The 25,648-nt window shown below is 36.7% G+C and overlaps 1 protein-coding gene and 1 pseudogene across 1 annotated transcript; both read right to left on the bottom strand.

The window, feature by feature from the left end:
* Window positions 1-336: 336 nt before the first annotated feature.
* Window positions 337-6,272, bottom strand: LOC107659295 (complement C3). Its single transcript, XM_016448182.1, has 12 exons — window positions 6,173-6,272; window positions 5,564-5,593; window positions 5,223-5,417; window positions 4,853-5,046; window positions 4,689-4,759; window positions 4,494-4,585; window positions 3,944-4,026; window positions 3,771-3,858; window positions 2,359-2,461; window positions 2,163-2,277; window positions 486-701; window positions 337-372 (listed from the first exon to the last, which is right to left on the bottom strand). Exons 1-11 carry the CDS (start codon window positions 6,241-6,243, stop codon window positions 622-624), a joined length of 1,122 nt encoding a protein of 373 aa, XP_016303668.1. The 5' UTR covers window positions 6,244-6,272; the 3' UTR covers window positions 337-372; window positions 486-621.
* A 5,689-nt stretch (window positions 6,273-11,961) lies between these two features.
* Window positions 11,962-25,648, bottom strand: part of LOC107659333 (venom factor-like) — a 26,617-nt pseudogene continuing 12,930 nt past the window's right edge.

The following is a 25,648-nucleotide window of genomic DNA, read 5'->3' as shown; positions in this document are numbered from 1 at the left end:
AAGAAAACGGACAGATACAATAGGGTCTACACCCCTTCAGGGCTTGGCCCCTAAAAATACTGATACCAGATACCAGAACCAATGCTGCTGAAAAAGTGGGCGGGCACTAATGCACTCTATAACGAGTAGGCCACATATATTCTCCAAAGTAGTTGTTCAGAACATACTTACTGAGCCACAACACTGATCCTCCACATCCACAAACACTGAGTCTGCCACCACTTCTGCAATTAGTTGCCATGGCAACATATAGTACGCCACCAGCCGGAATGAAGGTAGCATCTCTGTGGTAACCAGCAAAGGAATATTTGTGACATCCTGGCATCCTACATCTACCCTGGCAGCTGTTATTATTTTCCCTTTGTTCAAAACCTAGACAGGAAAAAAGGTCAGAACAGAAGAAATAAGGAAAAGAGAGCACTGTATATTTAAAGACTACTGTATTCCAGTCATGTTTAACTCTTCCCAAAATGTCCAACACTCACAGCATACGTCAGCTGCTTCACAAGTTTTCTGTGTTTTGGTGAGGTGGTTTTAATGTACACTTTGATGATAAGACTGTTGCCCACCGCCACTTTGTTGGAGCCCACTGAGATGTGCAGGTAGTTCTTACTGTAGCCGTCAAAACCAAAATATGGCTCCAGAGGCATCTCCTCTAAAGTTTGCTTTTCTGCATTCACACCAGGAAGAGCTGTTTTTACCTGCCAATGTACGGACATATTTACCAAAATAAGACACACATATACACCCTTTATTGGCATCTATGTTTCCTAGAAAAATCTTCTGTCTGTAACATCCATTGTAACATCCATGGAATCTTTCCATTCCACAAAAGATTCTTTAGATTATTAAAATGCTCTTTGCTCTATGAGGTGCATTAAATGGTTCTTTTAAAACCCTCATGTGGTGTTCGGGTCCTTTTTGCTCTGAGAAAATTTTATTTTTCCCGAAAATACTAGTTAATGTTATCGCATTGGACTGAAATTTTGTGACTTTGTTCACAAAGGGTATAAATACTTCTAAAAAAATTTTTGATCATTTTCATACTTTTCTGAGGGAGATTTTTCACCTTGTTACACTTGTGATGTTCCAGGGCAAAAATGACCCGGCCTCAAAAAAAAGCTTATAAATCACTCATTATGCTATATTATCACCAAATACTGGATTCAATGTTTTTGTCAACTTCTTTTCTTTCATTTAGGACTGGTTTTGTATTTATATTTGCATCTGATTAATCGTAGGCCTCATTTATCTGAGAGTAGGCTATTAAAGTGCACATAAACACACACAAAACTCAAGTACATATGGAGGGAGGGGTTCTTGCAGACCAATCATAGAGCTTGCGGTCTGCGTAGAATTGCTAAAAAGTAATGCGTTACTTTACAAGTTACTTGAAAAAAGTAATCTGATTACATAACTTGCGTTACTTGTAATATATTACCCCCAACACTGACCAAGATCAAGGTGCAGATACGTAGCAAGGAGATCGGTAAAATAATCCATGTGACATCAGGGGTTCAACCGTAATATTACGAAGCTTCGAGAATACATTTTGTACGCAAAGAAAACAAATAACGACTTTATTCAACAATTTGTCTGTTCCACATCACCCTGGTGCCATTTTGGAGAGTATCCACTGAACGCAAACTGCGTATGCTATTCTGTCAGCTGTGCAACTTTTCATTTTCCGTCAGTCTTAGTACACGATGTAACTACAGAAGAGTGAAGTTTTAAATAGGAAAAATATTGAAATTCTTTGGTCAATTTTGAGTGAGATACTAATGGTCTAATCAGATTCAATGATCTATGCTAAGCTGCAGCTAAAAGTGCTACCGCCAGGCCCGGAGATCGGCTGAATGGAGTCGAAAACGGTAAAACTCAACGGTTTAAATCTAGGGGAGTTGGAAAATGAGCCTATTTTCAAAAATAGTGGAGTGTTCCTTTAAACATTAAAAAAACAAAACAATAGAAGCTATTGATTTGTACTTCTAATTATGAATTATAACATTATTATTGATTATTAACAATTATATTAATTATGATTGGCCAAAGCAAGCTTGCAATTTATTTAAAATATTGGAGGTATAAAAATATCACCATGCTAGTTTTCTACATATTTATTACAAAATTGTGGTCTCATTTCAAGGGTAATGATCTCCCACCTGAGCTGGTCATTACTGATGCTTTGACATACACAGAAGACCCCAGTAAGCTGTTTGTGTCAGGATAGGCCTTCTTTATCTCCTCCATAGTCAAACTAACAGTTTTTCCTTTTAGCTGCAAATAAACAGTTAAATCTTTAATAGAAAATACATTTATTATCTTTCTTACACACACCTCTCACTCTCTTTAACTTACATCTTTCAGTTGCTTCATAGATGTTATTTTCATTTTCACACCATTTATTTCAATACCAAACAGCACAAATGCAACACCTTTCACTGGTTTGCCATGAAGATACCTGGGAAGAGGACACATAGTGATTCATTCTATAATATTTTTAAGTTTTGAATGTTTATCATTTACATGTTAAACTAGTTAAACCATGCTGTCAGAAGACCAGTAGTGATTCTATTATTTTTTTTAAAGAGGGGGGCCTAAGAGGCCTAATATGACTCTGTATCCTTGAAAGGTGGATTCAAGACCTCAAACTTACTACTTTCTTTTCAAGCAATTTAAGACAAGTCACAGACAGACAAAAACATTGTTTTGTTATGCACTGGTCAGTTTTGAGATTTTGGGCTATTTGGCATAACTTGTTTCTAATTAGTGAAAAGAAAACATCCAAAATACTGTAAACGTTTATTTAATTGCATTTTATCTATTTGTGACTTTGTGTCTCTTACTTAAATATCTAATAATAAATATCGTTAACGACTGTTTTCTGAAAATTACCTTTCATTTCTTTTTAGAAGATTTTTACACAGAGGTTTGTTCATATATCATTTGCCTGATTTTATACATTTTATTCATAGATATATTGTGGATTTTTTTTTTTCTTTTTTCTGGCTGTTGACTGTATTTTCTGATTTGAGATTAAAAATAGATATTCCAAATTCCCTCTGTAAAAACCTTTGACTCTACAAAATGAAACAAGAATTTTGAACCTGACTTTATCTAATGTTCAATTAGATACAATTAGTGCATATTTAATTAGATAATACCTCATTTGCATATTTAAACATAACATTTCAGAAAACTTGTAATGCAAAAAAATGTTTGTAATTCTTAATTTATTTAATCAATGGGGAATTATGGTACTCATCAGTCCATTACCAGAGGCTTACAATATATAGAAGAATCATGATTATAGAGTTGCTATAAAAACAGTTACACTGCATATGAAAATTATGCACTTTCAATAATTATGTTTATATAAGACATTTTCTCCAAGCGACTGGTGCCACAGGGCTACAGTGTGCCGTTGTTTTGTAGAGCAGTTTCATTTAACTTTGGAGGGTTTGGCCAGAGCCCCTCTCTCAGATGCTTTCCATAAACAAACATTTACCAGGAATAGGCCAATAAGATTTTAGCCAGGGCCAAAGCCCCTATGTGTCAAACAGAAAGTTAATTGTGAGAGGTCTGCATCTGGCAATTCGTTGCTATCACTGAAAATTTTATAGCAGTTTTATAACAACTGCACAGTTTCACTTCAGAAAATATCAACACAAAAGCCCAATAATTACATTTAGAGCTAATATAACATCCATTTAATATGGTTGTAATTTAGGTGAGTTTTGAGTAACAGTGAAAGCAGTTCTGATTGACACCTGGCTGTGACTTCTACTTCCAACTTTTCCTCATCTAGGCTTAAGTAGGATTTCTTTGGGGTTAAAGTGACATTGAATGGCGGGAGAACTTGGGAACAAGGAGAAATGAAATTATTCTAACCATGCATGGCAGTAGGTAAATGTCTGCACTAAGAAAAATATAAATAACTTACCGTATTTCTTTACATCAAACACGGCGCTGAATGTGTTTTCTTTAACATTATCAAACTTCGCAACAACTTTCCATCTTCCCTCTCTAGGAAATAAAAACAAAAATGTTAGTTCCAGAATTGGTGTACAGTAGCTAAAGTGGCAAAAAAAAATTCAATTAGCTATTTCACACATCAAATGTTTACTTTTGGAGGTACGAGTTTCCTAAGCGCACTTGAAGGCAGCACAATTTCGAAGTTGCTTAACCAACATTGCTGTGATACATACAGGGAACCATAGCCCTGCTTCTGGTACCTCAAAAATGAATTGAGGCAAATATAAATGCTAAAGAAAGGGAATGTAAATTTGTATGTCAACTAACTCTCTTAACTAGACTGTTAGGTTAGGATTAGTAGAATAAGTTGATATGTACTTGCAACGTAACTTATAGCCAGTATATATGTCTGTTGGGAGACCATCAAAATAAAGTGTCAGCAGATATTTAGCAGACAGTGTACTAATATTCTAATAAGAGTTAGTTGACAGTTGCGAAACACAAATCTCTTTGCATACTTGACCACAGTATAAAGGGTGTAGCTTTCAGATAGGATCCCGTTGCTTGCACTGGCATTGGCTCTGCCGTATATCACAATACCATCTGGGTTCTGATTGTTCCATGGAGGTATATATAAAAAGCATCAATAATGATATTAAGTAATGGAATGAAATGAAATCAAATTAAGCTCATTTAATGATAATGACAGTCACCTGAATCTCAAGCGATATTGTGCTGTTGAAAGCTTGGAATTCAGGATTGGATACAAAATCCCTGTAATGAACTGAGAGATTCAGAGATAGAAGGTGAGAAGTAACAGAGATACAGACTTGTAATTTAACATAAACTTAGTGCTTAGTCCAGTGTAAGAGCTGACCTGTGTCTCCAGGGTTGTAAACCGGTTTATCGGTTTGAATGAAGATATATGAGTGTGGAATGACAGCATGAGAGTGGAATGACAGCATGATAATTTTCTCAGCTTTATGAAAACTCCCAAATTCAGCAAACAGTGTAACAAATGTATTCTTCTTCGTCTCCAAAAGCAACAGGTTTGGATTGATTTTATAGAGAAAAAAAAATCAGATATATCCATATGATAATTATTTACCTCAACAAGCTTTACATGATTTAAAAAAAAATGTAAAAAAAATAAAAATAAAAACAAGTTAGAAAAGTTAAAGGTAAAATGTTGTGGCACATTTCTAGTTTCTACACACAAAGACAATAAATACACTTGGTCCTCTGACCCGACCTCAATGGTTTTGAGAGCACTGTAGCTGTTTTCTGAATTGAGGATGGCAGAGTCCTGTGTCAGGACGTATTTCCTCGGGTATGTATAGACAATGACTTTGACAGTGATTGGCTTGGACAGGCTGTGCGCCTCTAGTAAGATGTTCAATTTCGTTCCAAGCCTCAGTCTTGCTGGAACTAGGATGATAAACCTGACAGAGAATACAGTACATGCAGTTTCACTACAAACTCTTTATCAGCTTTGCATAAAGTAAAAACATGCATACTGGATCACCTGCTTCACGCTGCTTTAATTATGTTTGTGTACACTGAGGACTTTGGAAAGTTGTGTACTTACTGTGGTGCCAAGTCAAGGACATGACTGTCACTGTAAACACAGACAAAATACTTAACATTTTGTTTAAAGGAATAGTTCACCCAAAAATAAAACTTCTGTCATTTATTCGCCCTCACGTCATTCCAAACCCATAAGACTTTCGTTCATCTTCAAAACAATAAATAAATAAAGAAATGAATGAACGCTTAGAGATTTCTGCACCCCCATTGTCTATTCACCCAAAACGTTGACGTTTATAAAAACATAGTAAAAGCAATCCATATTTGAGTATTCTAATACAAGTTATCTGAAGAGAAACTATCATTTCATGTGATGAATAGATTTAATTTACACTGTAAAGATTGATTTTTGAAAATAAAACGAAGATTATTGGAGTATGTTTCACAAAAAAAAAATACTATTTTTGTCTTTCTACCCAAAAATTTTGTTGAATTCAATGTTACATGATGTTTTTTGTAATTATTTGTAAAATTGACTAGCAATTATTAAGTTTCAAGATTGTCCTTGTCTGACCTGCTGCTGTTTGTACCTCTTTATTAAATATTAAATATTCAGATAAACAGGAAGACTGGAATACATGCTAAACAGCATATTTAAAATTCAACTCACCAGCTTTGGGAAGAAACCTGGGTATTGGATACCAACAGTATCCATAAAAACAGTGGAAGCAGCAGCATCATCCTGCTGGACTGACCACTCAGTTTGAGTACTTGGCAACAAGAGGAAAGCTGAAATAAGAAACATACCTCCTCCCACTAAAACCAAAGCAAAAAAAAAAAAAAAAAACACTTATAGTCTCTCATATTGCTCAAACACTCTTGGCCTCCGATTGGTGAGAAGATCAAATATTAAGCATGAACTGGCTCGAGCTCAGCAGTTCCATGGCGCCTGCAGCTCAGACTCTGAATCGGCATGTATTATCCATGCCAAGTGTGGCAGCTGGTTCTGAAAAATGTTTTTTTTTACAGCGGTAAAGCTGGGCCGATTCATGTTCTGCATAACTCGCCCAGACTCTGGGCCACTTCTGGTGATAATTTGGCTTGGTTTAATCATACATGGTTACGGTTGCTTGATTTCTTGATGGTATATAATAATTTGTTAACTGCATGTTTAAAGGGCACCTATTATGCAAAATTAACTTTTACATGTTGTTTGAACAAATGTGTGATGGCAGTGTGTGTACACTAACAACCTATAGTGATAAAAATCCACCCGCTCCTTTTTTTTTTAATCCCCATAAAACATAAGCAGTGTCTCAGAGCAAGCCAATCACAGAATACATAAAATGTGACGTCACACTTTACAAGCCCCACCCACCAGAGAAGGGAAGAAAGAAGTACAAATACTACAAAATAGTAGATTTTTCTGGTATCAGTACTTTACTTCACTATTTATTTTTCTGACTACTTTTTACTTTCACTCCTTACATTTTTACACAAATGTCTTTTCTACGTCTTATATTTTTTTAACCAGGCTCGTTACTTTAGTTTTAATCTGAATTTGGTGAATGAAGAAATCTCTAATAAATCATGAATCGGTTAGTGTTTACTGGCAACGCGATTCGGCTCGTGTGTGCTCCGCGTCTCCGCCAAAAGGTTTCTATCAGAGTAATCAATGCAAGTGATTCGAGAATGGAGTGGAAGCGCCCGGATGGATCAGAGAGGCAAAACTACTGATCTGTTCAGGACTTCAAATGCAGGTCAGTTTCATCTGTAAACAGGCTACTGTAGTTTTGTCTTTGTTTATTTAGTTAAGCATTTTTAGTAAAACTATGGTTGTAAATTAAAACAGATTGTAATCAATCCGCCAAAAAAACTTGGTTACTATATTTTTACTGTAATAAACCATGGTTAATTTTGGTAAGAGAAAAATATGACTCATCATAATAATGCAATAACATGTTCAGTATTAGGATTTTTCTGTAAAGATAATGTCATGATGTAATTATTATTGTACTAATTTTGATATTTAGGCAATTCAGAAAATATAGTTTATATAGTATATCTATAGTATTTAACTCATTTTAAGATAAAACAACAACACATGGTCATAATGTGATACTTTAAATTAAACTAAAATAAAGTTATGTTATTGGTTATTGCAAACAGAATGCAGTGAGGTGGCTGTTTTGCAACAAGGTGGAGACAGTTCTGTTCATAACAATAGATGACTGATGGGAAAAGTGACAGGTACAAGAAAATCTGTGAAAAAAAGTAAGCACACACAAGTGAGATGTAGAGAGATATCATGGAAAGTGAAGAGACTAAAAAGTAAAATGGAAGTGAAGGTGCAGTTCAAGAGAGAACCTTTAATTATTTTGCATGGACCCAGCCTAAGATTTGAACCATTTTTTTTTAAATGTGATGGCCATACAAAAAATAGGGTTGTCTGTGGTTTCAGAATTTGTTGTGGGTGTATGGGATGGCCTGGATGAGTGTGAAATTTCCTGGCCTAAAATTTTGTCCCAGTCCTGCCCTCTCTACATGGTGGTTGTTCATCCTTGATACATTCATTAGCTAACAAAATGTTAAAAGTTATTTTGTATTAATGTGTCAATATGGTAGTAGTAATGGGTACTTTTTACTTAAGTACATGTCAGAGCCCAAACTTTTTTACTTTAACTTGAGTAAAAAAAGTGTAGTCAGTACTTCTACTTTTACCAGAGTATTTTTAAACACGAGTATCTGTACTTCTACTTGAGTGAAGGATGTGTGTACTTTTGCCATCTCTGCCACCCACAACTGTTGACGGACACTGCCTTATCAGCTGAGACACCGCCCTGAGTGAGCCGCACACAATCCACCATGTTTATATTCACGCTAGAGCATTTAAAAGCAGCATTCATGTAAGAAATGACTTCTTATTAAAGTTAAAGATGTTATTCAGTCCAGAGCAGTGAGTGATTTTCTGCTTTTATTTGATTGTTTGGGTCCTATTAACAGCATAGACAGCAGTATAGGTACTAAATATTAATTACACTGCTGTCACTGAATACACCAATTTAATATAAACATGCGATTTCATTCCCAGCTGTTTAACTTCACAGACATAACCAACTGTGTTTTTGTAACTTATGCGAGTTTTTAACATAAACTTGTGAGTGAGAGAGATCTTAGTTTAGTACTCACATACCGCTAGTTAGTTTCATCTTAGAGTGTCTTGGCCATATTTTATCTTCCCATCAGGGCCGTTTCTAGCCATTTTGACGCCCTAGGCGAAATCCCTATTAGCGCCCAACATTCAGCAATTGACAGCAATTCAGCAATTGACAGCACCCTGATCCAATGGCATACAGGCATCATCAGAATGACAGTACTCTAGCCCAATGATGTTGGGGGATCCAGTGGGGGCGGCAATCATACACTCTAAAAAATGCTGGGTTATTTTTTTAACCCAAATGCTGGGTTCAGCTTGTTGGGTCATTTTATTGGGTTATTTTTAATATTTTTACCCAGGTGCTGGGTAGTTTTTCCGTAACTAAGTTGCTGTGTCATTTTTTTTTCTACCCAACCGCTGAGTTGAGCCTCTGTGACGAAACGACCCAGCTGCTGAGTTACAGTCAGAGCGTGGGCTTTTTGAGTCCACTACAGGAGAGAGTGGCCACTACCACTGTCGATTTTGGTGCACTCTTTCTGGGAAATAAAGGTTTGTATACATTTTACTTAAATTATAAAGTCTTTAATGTTAAAATTATATTATATTATATTATATTATTTTACGCAACGCAACAAAGACGAGATCATGTCAGTCAGCTGCGTCAGCAGCGGTAATTCCGCACGATGGAAACGCCTTTTGCCTTGCATTACATAAATGGATTTTATTCGTTATACTGAGTTTTATTTAATTTGAGGTTAAAGTATGTTCTCTAATCTCAGTACTGTTTGTTTATGGGCAGGTTTTGGAGTCAGTCGCAGCATCTTTCAGCTACGAGTGAAACGTGAGGCCGCGGTCTAAAGTTCGCAGTTCCTCCGGCAAACAGCAGCCCTCAGATTTCAGTAACACACCGGCACGAGAATTAGCACTATTTCAGTAAAACAGTGATTAGAGAGAACGGTTGAATACACTATAGCAAATTGATAATATCTACTGATGTCCCTAAAATTACCAGAGCCGTTATAGCTGAATTAATCACAACGTAGCATTAAAGTAATGGGGCTGAGGACCAGAATTAAATTTTAAAACAAAGTCAACAATAGCTTTTAAGCCAGGGAAAACCTTCAATAAACGTGATTAAAACTCAACTATGATTGTGTACACAAGGTTATTACGTTCGCGTTTGGGAATGTTCCTTTTCAATGACAGGAGAAGAGGAGACTTAGAATGAGAGTTGACGAAGTTCTTATGAAGTTTCAAACTTCTAACACTCGTTTTCACGAGTGGTTTCAATTCACCTGAGAGAATTCACAAATCAGAGAATTTTAGCTTATGTTTACTGCTTAAAGTAGCTCGACACCAGTTCAGCAGAGATAAGATTTTGTTCGTTTACTTGCGTTCTGCTTGGTTGACAGCTGAAAAGCTGAGATGATGTCGTTGCTGACACGGGCTTCCTGGATGGCTGCTGAGGGAACCCCGGAGCTTTCGGATTGGTCGCTGAGGTGACGTTTGGATGACGTCGTTTCAGGAAAGCCCTCGTTGCATTGGTTGTTTGCCTGATGACGGAAGAGGCTTCAACAGTCCTTTGAAAAGTCTCTGTTTTAGCAAGGCTTTGTGTTCTGCAGAGTTACGATGTTTCAAACGGAGTATTTGAGTTCTGGAGTCCCGCGATGTTGCGGCAGGGAAGCGCTTGTAGCGCTGTCACCAGTCTTGAAGAGAGAGAGAGAGAGCGAGAGCGTGCCAGCGAGCGAGCATTCAGTGGGGTTTTGATCTGCGGCTTAAGTCCGTCCCACGGGTCGCTGTTCCAATCAGATGGGGCTGCGGGGCTTAGCCATGCCCAATACTGTTCCTTATCATGCATGAATCCCATGCTCTCGTGTGAGGCGTATTCCTCATGATATTCACGTGGTGAATCCACAGCTTATGGGGCCTGTTTCACAAGACAGAGACCTTACACTGCTACAGCGTTTATCTGAAACAACAGAGACTGTAATCACAACAACACAATAAATAGCACTAACTGGTAAATAAAACAAAGATAAGTAGAGTTCATTTTGTAAGAAAGTAGTACTTCATTCTTTCTTATTTTACAAATAGAGTCCCTTGCAAGGAGATCATCCTTGTCTAATCATTGTCTAAATATATTTATATCATCTATGGAAGGCATAGGACTATAAATTGCTCGTCCAATCATATCCCTCGGTCCGAGGGCTACGATAGGCTGACCTACCTGCCTGTCAACATATATATTTGCATACCTCCATGCACCCTGTTCGCGCAGACATGATACGTCATCAGCGCGTTCCATTACGCTATTGCAGGCCGAGTGAGAATGGAAGGCGTTATTATTGAGTATTATGCGCTTTGTGCTGTAATGTTTTCTCACCGGTGAATGAGACAAGAGTTAATCTAACAGGGTTGCATTCAATCCTCCACCAACGCCATCTCTCATTATTTTAATGGTTAGCCTCTGGTCTGCCGGTGCACATTCATGTGTTTTGGAGGATTTGCAGGGAGGGTGTGATCGTATGCATTCAAAGCTAGCTTGCTATTGCTAGCCTCTCCGAGATCACCTAGCCTACCTTTAATATTTATGTTTTGCACATAAAATTCAGCACTCCACTTAAAAGATTTTAAAAGAGAACATTTAAAAACATTGTTTTTCCCATTCCACTAAACCACGTCTCACATTTTTAAATTAAAAAAACATGTTCTGTATGAGTGGCCCATGAGTATGTTAAATCGCATTAATGATTTTTGCTCATATCGCTAAGGTGTTCTGAATGTTTGCTTGTGCATTTCTATGCAATTAATAGCATGTTCAGTTGGTCAGAAAAGTAACAACACACTTGAGTTAGAGCTATTCATGCCTATAGCAGAAACAGTGTAAGGCAAGTTAAACACCAAGGTATTATGCTTAAGGGTTTAGGTTAGCAGTGCACTTTAGCAAACATAGCTAATTAAATGTGTGTATAAACCTTTGTTGTAGTACTGGTACACTGTGACAGTGGAGGGCTGAAGGAGACCCACTTTAAATTTCTGATGCAGTCTGAATGAGATCACGTCCGTCTGAGTACTGGACACCTGTCCGGGACATTCAGACAAAGACAAATATTTAATGTTTCCTTCATTTACATCATGTTAAACAGGTATGAACCATAGGGGTGGTTGTTAGGTTACCCTAAACAGGTGAATTATGAGGGATCCTCTGTCGCTCAGGTTGTCCACCACTTGGAAGTTGTTGATGTAGCGATCCACTGAATTTGTGAGCTAGAAAGTCACACTAGACATTATCACTTCTATAACAAGATGCCTTGCTTCATACTATTTATGTAGGTAGCTGCCTACATAGTAAGCCTCCTAACTATCAAAGTGTCAGATTGCACTTTTTATAGTCAGCAATTCTGTGCACCACACAAACTCAACTCACATCTGATTCCAATAGAGTTTGATGTTAGCATGTTGCTAAGCTAAAAGTGCAATACTTGATATAAAATACAAAGCACAAAACATTTTCCTCAGAAAAGTCCACTGGTAATGAAACATGAAACCTTTATTGTAATATTTACGATAAATATTATAATTGACTTTTTTTCTCAATTTACACCACCTTGGATGTAGCTTGTCGCAATGCATTATGGGAATTCTCCATGACAGATACATGCAATGCTGCTTAATTTTGACAAAACTAGACCCAAAATTAGATGTTTGGAGTGCACCTGTATACCTTAAAATGCTGTCTAGGTAGGCTACAACACAGTTAGCTACAGAATTAGCTTCTATCGCTAATGTAATACCACATTATGTCATGAGATTGGTCTTACCAACTCTAATGAGTTTTCAGGCTCAAAGCCAGTGGGCAGGCTGATGTCCAGAATCACCATTCTCACTTGGCATCCCTCCAGAGCCCTTTGGGGGTGCAAAGCAGTGAATTAGTTTATTCAGCTTTCTAAAAAAAAAGATGTCTACCTATATATAAGTGCTTTTATTATAAGATCATTTGTTTATAATCTTTTATTATAAGATCATTTGTTCTTTTTCACTTCTAAGAACTGTACATTAAAGGATTAGTTCACTTTCAAATTAAAATTTCCTGATAATTTACTCACCCCCATGTCATCCAAGATGTTTACGTCTTTCTTTCTTCAGTAGAAAAGAAATTAAGGTTTTTGATGAAAACATTCCGGGATTATTCTCCTTATAGTGGACTTCAAGGGCTACCAAACGGTTGAAGGTCAAAATTACAGCTTCAGTGCAGCTTCAAATGGCTCTACACGATACCAGATGAGGAATAAGGGTCTTATCTAGCGAAACGATCGGCCATTTTCTAAAAAAAAAGTATATGCTTTATAAACAAAAATGCGCGCCTTGCACTGCTCTGCGATGCGCGTCCATGACTTCACGGAATACGTAATTATGTTGAAAAGGTCACGCTTGACGTAGGCGGAAGTACCGACAGTCACCGTTCAAAAGTTCAAATGTCTTTGCGTCAGTTTATTGTTTAAAATGTTCACTTCGTGTGCGTATCCTGGATGTTTAAATCTTTTGAAACCTAACTTCCGCCTACGTCAAGCGTCACCTTTTCAACATCATTACGTATTACGTGAAGTCATGGACGCGAAATAATCCTGGAATGTTTTCATCAAAAACCTTAATTTCTTTTCGACTGAAGAAAGAAAGACGTAAACATCTTGGATGACATGGGGGTGAGTAAATTATCAGGAAATTTTCATTTTAAAGGGGCGGTTCATTGCGATTTCACTTTTTTAACGTTAGTTAGTGTGTATGTTGCTGTTTGAGCATAAACAATGTCTGCAAAGTTACGAAACCGAAAGTTCAATGCAAACGGAGATATCGTCTTTTAAAATTCTGGCATAACATAAGCAGTAGCATTTACAAATAACAGCGTATCTAAAAGTATGAGACAACAACAAACAAAAAACATTGGCCTACCATTAAAAGCCATACTTGCACAGGTTCTGCACGATCCTCTTCAATAATATCCTCTGCTTCTCAATCGGGCTCAAACTGATAAGCGATATTAACGACGCCTTTGTTTAAAATACAACCGGTGCACATGCCGCTGAGGAGAGGGGCGGGACGTTTAGCACTAGAGGTGGTTTAGCCAATCACAACACACTGGGCTAGCTAACCAATCAGAGCCCATTGCCTATTTCTGAGGGAGGGGCTTCTTAAAAGCAGGAAATGATCAGCGCGTTTCTCAGAGAAGGGACAGAGCGGTGTGGAATAAAGGTAAATTATGTGAAAAATAATGCGTTTTTAAAAAAACGAAGCATTAACACATGTTAGACTGCACCTCATAAACACAATCAAGCCTAGAAAAAAAACACTGAACCACCCCTTTAAAGTGAACTAATCCTTAACAGTATTTCACTATAAAATTACATTGTCATTACATGTCATTGTCCCAGTAGATCTATTACAGTTTTTTTACTGTATAGAGTAAGGGTTTTACCATAGCATTTTTCTTTTACCATTAAAATTAAGATGATTTTTTACACACAGTAAGGAATCATAAAACGCACCATTAGTCTCAGCGATGGAGACGTCCAGCTGAAAGCCGTAACACATGCTGTTCACATACACATCAGGAAGCTGGTGGTACACCGTCACTACCTGAAATGCATAAAGCGCGACAGAGAAAGTTTTATAACTAAATTACGTCTTGATTTTATATTCTACTTCAACACTTTGGTGTAGATGTGGGCATTTAGCACCTCCAAAACTCCCTTGCCCTTCCCAGAAGCCTCCACTGTGAATTTCTGGTCAAGAGGCACCTGGAAGAGATAATAAAATTGAGTTACTCTATTTTACTCCAAACTTCCTTTCTTTTATCTATAGCGTTATTATACTGCCAAATGTCAAAATTGCATTTTTGTAATGCAAGAATACATCCATGTAATAGATCAGCATGACTCTCTCAGCTCACGTTCATATTTTCCCATTTCATATATTTCTTTTCCTACTTGTTGTCAGACTCTGTTCCGTGTTTTGTGGTTGTTTTGCTCCTCATGTTTCTTCCTTTCCCATGTTTAATTTGTCCCAGGTGTTTCCCATGATGTTTCATTGCTCCCAGGTGTGTCTCGTCATCCCCTCCTCCTGTGTGTGTATAAAAAGTGTTCCCAGTCCCTAGTTCTCTGTCCGCTGTTAAACGTCTTCCTGAGTTCGTCTCCCTTGGTTCCTGAAAATAAAGTCTTGGTAAAGTATTCTCCAGCGTCTCCTCATTCCTCGTGTGTGTGCATCGTGACACTTGTATTGTAAAAGGCGATTGTGAACAAGTGGCAAAATGGGACTACAGAAGTTGTCTGGACATTAAACGTCATCATGACAAACAGGTAAACTCATCTACTCATTAATCTGCTTCACAGCCTCATTGTGTTTATAATCACACTCTTGCAAACTATGCAAACTCAAACTTTCAGGAAAATGTTTTTAAATGAAGACTGAAAGAGTTGTTGAAGCTTAATGGTGGTGAAGTTACAGTCAAGTGACTTTGGAGTGTATTTAGGCTTCACAAGTCATAAAAGCTGTGTTCATAAACTTCAGCTTATTGTCTGCAATAATCCAAAAAGTCAAAGGGAACCAGAGAGATGTAACCTTTATTCCAGTTCACTCTCATCCAATAAGATTTCATATGGTATTTTCATTGGCCAGTCGTGGAAGCCTATACTGATTGGTTGGGACACACAATATCTGACCAATATAAATACATAAGAGAGCTCTGTATATTTAAAAACGTATGTCCAGTTTTGAGCAGGAGTGAAGGAAATTCTCACTCATGCATTACTTGATTGTACGTTTGAGTTACAATAATGCGCTTCCAACATTTGGCAGTATAATAACCACTGTAGGGTAAAGTTACTTTTAAAAGTAATGCATTACAATATTGCTTTACTCCCCCAAAAAAAGTAACTAATCACGCTACTTTTTTTATGGAAAGTAATGCATTTCTTATCTTATCTTATTGGATGATCAAAGGTCAGCAGTTTAGTCTAGAACAACAGTAAGCATCATGTTCACACACCGCAAACAACGCCTCTGCACTTACAATTTCTCAACATGGGGACAGGAGAGCTGTCAATCAATAAATGGGAAAACTATGTAACTGGCACTACTTATTTGAAAAACTAACGCAGATATTTTCTAAAGTAATGCATTACTTTACTAGTTACTTTAAAAAGTAATCAGATTGCCTAACTCCATATTACCCCCAACACTGATAATAACTCCAGAGTTTGAAAGACAAAAGATCGCACCCGTGAAGATCGGGCCACATATGCCACTTTTGGATTGAAGGTCCAGCGTACGTCACTGCAACCGGGAACACTGAGCTGCACCAACAGATTGAGGTCGTCAGAAGGAGGCCTCTTCACCAGGTACTCAGACAGGGCCTGTAGCACCACCATAGTGGACTGATGGGAGAAAAATGAACATTAACGTACCTCAAATGCAAATATGAGACAATTAGTGAAGGTTTTCTTGTGGTTTTTACCTGTGTAGAGCCGTATCCTCCTCCAATGCCATGCTTCTCGTTCAGCCATCGAAAGGGGGCCGCTGACTCTTCCATGTGGCCACCTTTGATCAGCGCTAACAATGCATAGCCAGTAGCTTCCAGCGTGAAGAAATAATTACTAGAGTCAGGCCAGTGGGTACGATCTGTTTGATGGAAAATAAAGAAAGATGAGAAAGACAGGACAATACAAAGCTAGATATGTTTTGTTTCCAAAGGCTAAGTACCAGGCGAGGCTAAATTTATTAACATGCACTTCATGCAGCCATAGTTGGATACTGCTAAAGCATAGCATGCTATAGCCGCTGTGTACGGCCTCTTCACCCGGGCAAAATGCTCCCTTAGATACAACGCTGCTTTTCTGGACTTGTCCTGCAACAATTAAATGGAGAAAATAAAATCAGTACCACTGAACATGTAAGAACATGTTTATAATACAGTAGTCCACTGGGCCTGGTAATACAACATGAATTAGTTTTGTACTTTTGTTTACTTAATATTAGATTTTCTGAGGAAACTGGGAAACATACTTCAGGTATGAAGGATGCTGAAAAAGTGGGCTTTTTTTATTATCATTATTATTTTAATTTTTTTCATTGGTGGATCTCCCTTCAGTATTGTGGGTACACTGAATAAGGTGCTTTTTGTAAAAGCTGCTAAATATTTTCCTAAAAAATATTAAAAAGGTTAAAATGTTCTTAACTTTGTTGTATTTTCTTTTTTGACAAAGTAACATTTGAACTTAATTTACTGTTTATATAATAAAAATTATATGTATTTCATATATTAGACAAAATTTAAAATGATTTAATTTCAGCTACTGTTTCAACCATTTAATTTTTCTTTAGTTCCAATTTAATTTTTCTCTTGTCCTAATTATCAAGCAAAGCGTTAGATCTGGCAGGTCACGTTAGTCAAGCTTGCATCAGCTGACTCTCAGCTGATCCACGTCTACCTATAGGAATATGACGCCTATCTCAGCATTCATATTTAAGGTCCTTCAGTATTATCAGCATATTTTGCGTTGCTCAATAGCTAATGACCCTCCTCCATCCCCAATTCCTCCTTTCATCCAGTCAGGATTCAGCCTTCTGATTCTCTTTTGGATCAGGCTAATTTCTATAATGTATACATTAAATTATTGAACATTAATGATCTCTGCAATACATTTATGCTGGTTCTGTTCTGTTACCCTAGGAGGGTTATTGCTGCTTCTCCATGCTATTATCCATGCTAGGCTGCATGGATGCGCAGGGAGTTCTTGCCCAGAACAGAACCATACCACCAATCCAAACTGTATTTTATTTTATTCTAATTATTCAATTTAGCTATTGTTTAATTCAGATGTTTTTAGCAATTTTAAAGAGTAAAGACTGAAGTTACCTGTATGTCAAGATCTGGCTCTTGGCAGGTAACAGCATTTTGTGCCTCTGCCAAAGCAATGAGCATGAATGCGGTCACTCTGGATTCAGAGCCTTGCAGACCTCCCTGTATCACAACACAGCGAACATACAACATGTGTTAGTATTGTACCCTTTCATTGATTATTGTGAAACTACTCCAATTAATGCAATCACAGTTATGAACTCTCACCGTCATACTGGTGTCATAGACAGGATTGTCCTCCTGAAAGGATCCATCAGGATGCTGTTTATTCTTGAGCAGGTACACCAGAGGGCCACACAGATGCTTCTCATTGACGCTAATAAATTATTTTGCCATGGAGAAAACCTTCACCACGTATGCAGTGATCCTGAGATGGACAAAAAACAGATGAGCTCTACAGGGAAATGTTCAACGTGAAGCTGTAATCAGTGATGTGCCGGCATTAATACCATGTGCTGGTGCCTTCTTTGGCATAGGGAGGATACGAGTCATCCTTTTTCCGGTAATTAAGTTGATTTTCATACCTTGAGTATGAAAAAATAATTTATTGGATAAATATCTGAATGAATGGTGATGTTCATCCCTATTTGAGTCTCATTGCACCTGTCTGGATGTATTTGATGGCCTCTTGTCTGCGATCTATTCCCACAGCGTCCCAATTTCCACTGCGGTCCAGGTAATGGGTGGCAATGAGGGGCAGCGTGATTCTGGCCAGGTTCTGCTTCACACACCCGCCGGGCATCCGGATCAACGCTGCCAGAGAGTCCTCCTTAATAGAGTTATCAATGCTGTCTGCCAGCAAATCACCTGAAGAAATGACATTTAAAAAACAAACTGGGAAATTCTTGACAGTCGACATATTAACATGACAATCAAATATCCATAATGTAATTGAGGGATAATACTCAATTACTATGATGTTATGAATATGGCTTAATAAAATGTCAAACCTCTGACATTGACAAATGTCTCCGGCAGAGATTTTGGCACAACGGCGTCCAACTGCATCTTCTCCACTTCTATCTGCTGACTACCAGCTGAGATGAGGAAAACAACAACAAATATATATATATAACAAAATATATATACAAATTCCCCAGTGTTGGCTTGTTTTAAGAGGTCTCTAAGGACATTTTACATCTGCTTATAATTGTATTTAGCATGTTTTATTATATGATTCTTTGTACAGTTGCACTTTTGAGTAAAAGCACTTTATAAATTAAATGCTTTATTATTGTATAAATTAAAGCATATAATTAATGAATTATTACACATACACAAACAAATATACATACATCAGACAGACAGACAGATAGACAGATAGATAGATAGATAGAATGTTCCTCAGCGGACATTCAAACTAATGTTTTATTGTGAATATGAGATTGATCTGAAGAATGAATGCTCAGATGCAGATGCAGGTAATCACACTTGCTCAGTCCATCAGTCTCTCATAATACTTTACATAATACAGTGATCTTCTAATACAGTAATACAATAAACTTAACGTTCCTTCATTACTAATTCTAAATTGACGTTTTGGAATTAGTAACGGAGGCTTGGGCTCAGCTGTTCAACAGTCAACTTTACATTTGAATCCATGGCAGAAGGCAGTAGTTCTGTACAAAAGAGGGTTTTTAAAGACACTGTTGTTGTCTCTTTTTCATTTACACACTTGTGCCATTGAACTGTCATATAAACACTATCACACTCGTAGCTGTGCTTATATACAGCCATATCCCTTGGTTACGAGTGTGATATTGCTAATATATAGAGAGATGGAGAGAGATTATACATAGTACTATACATAATACAAATTATAATAAATATGTAATATTTTTATGCATGATTTTGTACAATTTACATTTATTATTTTATTACTTATACATATTTTTCATGCATAACGTCTCATATATACTGTGTAGCACTCTGTGGGGAAAGGTTAAGAGCATGATATTTTTTTTGTGCATATCCAGCAGGCACGGGATGTCGATATAACGTTAGGTTGATGTTGGACATGATGTCAGACAGACGTTGCATTTTGGCTGAGAATGAAAATTGGATTGACGTCAGTATTTAACGCCAATTTGATGTTGACTTAATGTTGGATTTTGGCTACACAACCTAAAAACAATAAATATCAACGTAAGCTGACGTTGGTATTGGACATCAAATTAAAATTGACATTAGATGTTGAATTAACATTGAATTTTGGTCACCCGACGTCGCAACCGAAATTTAACCAAATATTAATGTCTTATGACATTGTATGCCTGCTTTATGTTTAATATATTTATTATAAAATTATACACACACACATATTTTTTTATATCATGCTTTCATGCTTAAAGACCCATTTATATTGTGTTATATAGTTATATATAATTATTATTTAATTAAATTTTGATATCCTAAATCTTATTAAATTTATACTGTTATATAAAACTGACTTTTTAAAAATTAATAGATTTTTTATTTTTTATTTTGCCATTACATTTATCACATTTAAACTCATTATTTCCAGCCAGTCTTACCGCTGTTTCCTTTCTCAGAGGGGTTCAGCACAAAGCTCCTCACTTTAATTGTCTGGATGCCTTCGACCTAAAACACAAGATTTATCGTCATATATAACATGTTTCTAATATTATGCGTGAGGTGTGAGAGAGAGCAGGTTTTAGGAGCTCACTTACTACCACACGCAGATTCTTCCTCACGGCATCCTGCCCCATGAAGGAGGCTGCGACGGCTGTGACCTGTAGAGGGAGCTCTCCTGTTTTAAGAGGGATGATGGTGTATGAAATCAGCTTGGAGGAGCCGGCTGGTACCGAAACCTGCTGTCTGTGCTGTCCACTAAATGCTACGCTGCACATGTCCTCTGTCTTCTCCAGAATCACCAAGACCTGCAAACAGACACAGTGTCCAAGTCAGGACATAAAATAAACTAAAGCGTGGTTGTTTTGTGATGTTGTGAAACTGACCTCTAGTGTTGAGTTCCTGTAGTTGTGCACCACAGCTTTGATTTCCACATGTTCATTTCTAGACACTGAGTGAGGCAGCCGCAGATCTATGAAGAACGACTTTGACGCCCGGACATTATATGGTTCAGCTACACAGAAACCTGTAAAACGGTCACAAACCAGGAATAATCTCATTCTCAATCTCATTCTCAGGGACAATAATTTTGACAATTCCTTTTTTTATACGTTTTTTAAAATTATATAGTCAAATGCTTTTTATTTCTTTTTCTCGTCAATGTTGTTAATATTGTTAAACACTAATTAAACATAATAAAAATTATTTTTAATTCATATGCAAAAATGCTTGACGTAGAATTAAAAGCTAAATAACTATGAATAAAAATATTTTAATTCATATGCAGAAATGCTTGACATGTAGCATTAAAAGCGAAATAATTTATAATAAAATATTTGTAATTCATATGTCAATATATTGAACATGTTGCATTAAAATCTAAATAACTATTAATACAATATTTGCAATTCTTATGCAGATAGACTTGACATGTTGCATTAAAAGCTAAATACCTAATATGAAAATATTCATAATTCATATGCAGAAATGCTGTAGAATTGAAAGCTAAATAATTATTAATAAAATATACATTCATGAAAAATATTTTAAAAATATATAAATGTTGCATTAAAATCTAAATAAATGTTATTATATTCATAGTTCATATGCAAAAATGCTCGACATTTAGAATTAAAAGATAAATCATTATTAATAAAATATCTGTAATTCATGACAAGTAGCATTAAAATCTAAATAGATGTTAATATATTTATAGTTCCTATGCAAAAATGCTCAACGTGCACTATTAAAAGTTAAATAATTATTAAAACACTCAAAATTCATATGCAGAAATGCTTGACATTTAGGATTAAAAGCTAAATAATTATTAATAAAATATACATAATTCATTTGAAATGTAGCATTAAAATCTAAATGTTATTATTATATTCACAGTTCATATGCAAAAATGCTCATCATGTACTATTAAAAGTTAAATAATAATTATTAAAATATTCATAATTCATATGCAGAAATTCTTGACATGCAGTAATAAAAGCTAAATAATTATTAAAATAATATTTGCAATTCATATCTTTTGATTGTAACTATTTAGCCGTTGTGACAGAAATAAAAGGATTCTGCATTTCAAGTAACAGGACACTTAAAACACACGAAAAAAAAAAACAATCTGTATCAGTTGTAAGAAAACAATATTGGCTATATTCTTCTCTAGCTTATAGAACTTGTATAAAAGCAATTGCGCTCTATTGTTTGGCTGCACTAAAAAAAGAGTGCAAGAGATTTAGATTCTGCTATCTGTGGTTTTGAAGAAGCTCTGCCACACAGAGCCGTTTGCCTGTCTGAGGTGAAGCACTGACGGCTAGAAACCCCCACTGAGTGATGCTGTCAGGAAGAACAGTGTTTACTGGAAGTACAGCCAACCTGGAATAAAAGCATGGAGCATGGAGAGACACTTCCATCACTGAACATGATAAAAGTGAGACATCTATACTGAGTCAAAGGTCAAACTCCTACCCATCAGACTTGGTGACACTGGGTAATCTAATGTCAGTCCACAGCCACGACTCGAAGAACTTGCTGCGCACGTAAATGTCCTCTAAGTCAGCTAAATCATCTTCATCGAACTCTTCCACCTCCCCTTCCTCTTCTTCTTCTCTGATGTTTTCATCATAACTGTCCTCACGAGCTGCAACGACGTTAGATCCCATACGCCCAGCAAGACCAATAAGCACTGGCCTGGTTGGTGGAGGTCTGGTAACGACACCGAGCTCCTCTCCTCTGTACTCCGCACAACAGCGAAGGAAAGCCAACACACAGCTCCAGTCCTCGGTGATGTAGAGGGAGCGACGGTAGCAGGAATACGGCATGGGAATCTCCCTCATGCCGTCCACACAACATCTCTGCAGGAACTCGTCAGAATGTGCCTTCTCTGAGAGAAAAGAACATGTTTAGGATAACCTAGCAAATTAGCTTACCTTTCACTAGAGCTTTTGCTAACACTTTCATATCACCGCTTCTAACAAACTGTAACATACCAAATTTTCAAGAATTTCTAATGAGGACGCCAACTCACCCAGTTGCTCTCTAAGCTGCAGTTTGGCAGCAGAACGTCTTCTTCTAGATCTACTGGAACAATCTATTCCAAACAAACCAAAGAAAATACATTGTTAAAATGAAAGGTTCTCTAATGGTATCGATGGTTCCATGAAGAACCTTTAACATCCATAGAATCTTTCCAATGCACAAAAGTTTCTTTATAGTGGAAAAAGGTTCTTCGAATTTTTTAAATGTTCTTCTCACTAACAAATAAATGGATCTTTTAGGAATGGATCTGTTCGTTGAAAGGTTCTTTGGGAAACCAAAAATGGCTCTTCTATGGGAGTTGACTGGATTGGTAAAATGAGGCCTTTTGAACTAGACTGAGTGCAAGATTTTGGTCACAATCGCAATGAAGAGGATGAACATTTCGTCCCAGCAATCAACTAGTTGGAAACCAAGAACGGCGAATGGAATGTGGATGCTGAAGGTCAAGTTCACCCTCAACAACATCTCAATGTAATCCCAATGATATATGGTATCACTGGTGTAACAATGCATTAAACTTAACCGACAATAAATTGTTTTGTTAACTATTGGCAAAATGTTAAAAAGGCTGTATAGCCTAAAGCTATATGGCTAGTAGTTAACATTAATCTATTAACTAACAGCATTTGCAAAGTATGCCAGTGTACTGCCAAAATAAATATATTCCTTCTGGACTTTTGATGATACATTTGTAATTTTGGAATTAAAATTTAAAAGCCATTTCATGAGATTTTGTGTTGCTGCTATCCTCATTAGCTTCACCTAATTCTGAAACTTTGGATTTGTTTTATATAAACTACTGTTCAATAGTTTGGGGTCAGTATGATTTTATTATTAAGAAATTAATACTTATATTCAACAAGGTTGCATTAAATTGAGCAAAAGTGACAGTAAAGATGTTTATAAAGTTGCAAAATATTTCTACTTCAAATAAACGCCAGTAAAAATCAAAGAATCCTGAAAAAAAAATGAAAACAGAATTGTGAGACAAGCCTCCATCGTAATTAAATTTATTTTAGAAGAAATATATTAAATGTTAATGCATGTGAAGGACCTTTTTTGTAGTCCGTGTATGCTCCTGTGCTGGAATGAAACATCAGTCCTGCGTCACTGAAAACACCCATATTACTCCTGCCTCCTCCTGCGGTGCAGCCCATATCACCCTGACCCACCATCTCCCACACCTGAATCAAAGAGATATGAGTATCCACAAGACTCTGGAGAAGGTTCTGGAGTGAAAACTGTATCATCACTTACCTTCTTCTGCGTCAGACGGTTTTTACTCAACAGGAAGATGGCATTATCCACAGCAACCAGGCTGACCTTTGCCCCTGGGTCTCCTTTCACTTCAAATGTAATGCTGCTGCCTGGTGAGTACGAATTGGCCTTTTCTCCTTCCACTGGACCTACACTGAGCTAATACAAATCGCAAATACAAAAAATGTAATTATACTTATTTTACTTAAAGGTGCAGTAGGACATCTTGGAAAATGCTAACTTTAGCCTGATAGCACTGAAAGCGTACGTCCCACCCTCCGTGCAATCGCCATCCAAAGCCACGCCCCCTGAACGCATATACATCATGTGTCATTCACCGGTGAGAAAACTTTATAGTACAGTTAGTAACAGTACTACAATACCAGGAAGGAAGATCAGGTTGTTGATGTTTGTCTCCCATTCTCGCTCTGTCTGCACAGCGTACGTGAACACGCTGATGACGTATCCTGTCTGCGCGAACAGGGTGCGCAGAGGTATGCAAATACATATGTTGACAGGCAGGTATTAAAGCCAATCAAAATGCTCGTAACTAGCGTTTTGATTGGACGAACATTTCTTGGTCCTACGCCTTCCACAGAATATATAAATACATTTAGACCACTTAACTTAATGATTGCTATCGGGATGTGAAGAGACTTTCAACCAGCATAACAAAAAAAATTTCTGAAGACAATCACCTTTTGCACCTTTAATTTATGCTTTTTAAACTTATTTTTGGACAAAGTAATCATTGTGGTGTTTTTTTCAAAGTAATCCTTGTGAAAGTAAAGTAAAACCAGAAGCAGACACATCTATGAGATATTTTGGAACTAATATAATAAATATTATGCTCATAGGTCTTAAATTAATATTACTGCAACTCTGAAATTTTTCTTTTACATATTTTTTGTATTTTTTATTATTTTTGTGTTATTTATTTAATTATTATCTATTTAATCATATATATACACTAAAATTCAAAAGGTCACAAAATGTTTTTAAATAGAATTCTTTGAAATAGAAATATTTTATCATTATAGATGTATTTACTGTCACTTTTGATCAGCTTAATGCATCCTTGTTTTATCTGCATGGTAACATTTAGAAAATGTATTTATTTTCTTTATATATTTTTTTCTCCTTAAACCTTCTGATTTTTTCTTATCAAAAACATGTAAGTGGATTGGGAAAAAGATAAATGTACATGTGTTTTTTTTTTTTATTATTATTATTATTTGGCATTTTTTGTCTTTATTGTGATAGGACAGATGAGAATTGACAGGAAGCGAAGTGGGAGAGAGAGGGGGGTGGGATCGGGAAAGGTCCTCGAGCCCGTAACACAATGGCGCTGTATGTCGGCATGCTGCCCATAAGGCTATCGGCGCCGACAATAAATGTACGTGAGTTTTAAAGGGGTCCTATTATGCTTTTTCACTTTTTCAACTTTAGTTGGTCTGTAATGTTGCTGTTTGAGCATAAAAAAGATCTGCAAAGTTACAAACCTCAAAGTCCAATTCAAAAGGAGATATTTTATTTAACAGAAATCACTTTTCAAAAACTACAACGAACGACTCATTTGGACTACAACGCATATTTCTGGGATTGTGATATCACAAATATCGACGAATGGGACGAGACCTGGTTGAGCTGCACTAGAGAAGGCAACGAGTGTTATCACT

Source organism: Sinocyclocheilus anshuiensis, unplaced genomic scaffold (assembly GCF_001515605.1).
Source record: "Sinocyclocheilus anshuiensis isolate Anshui unplaced genomic scaffold, SAMN03320099.WGS_v1.1 scaffold912, whole genome shotgun sequence".
NCBI classification, from domain to species: domain Eukaryota; kingdom Metazoa; phylum Chordata; class Actinopteri; order Cypriniformes; family Cyprinidae; genus Sinocyclocheilus; species Sinocyclocheilus anshuiensis.
The sequence above is the reverse complement of the archived record's forward strand: the minus strand, read 5'-3'. Positions and strand labels throughout refer to the sequence as shown.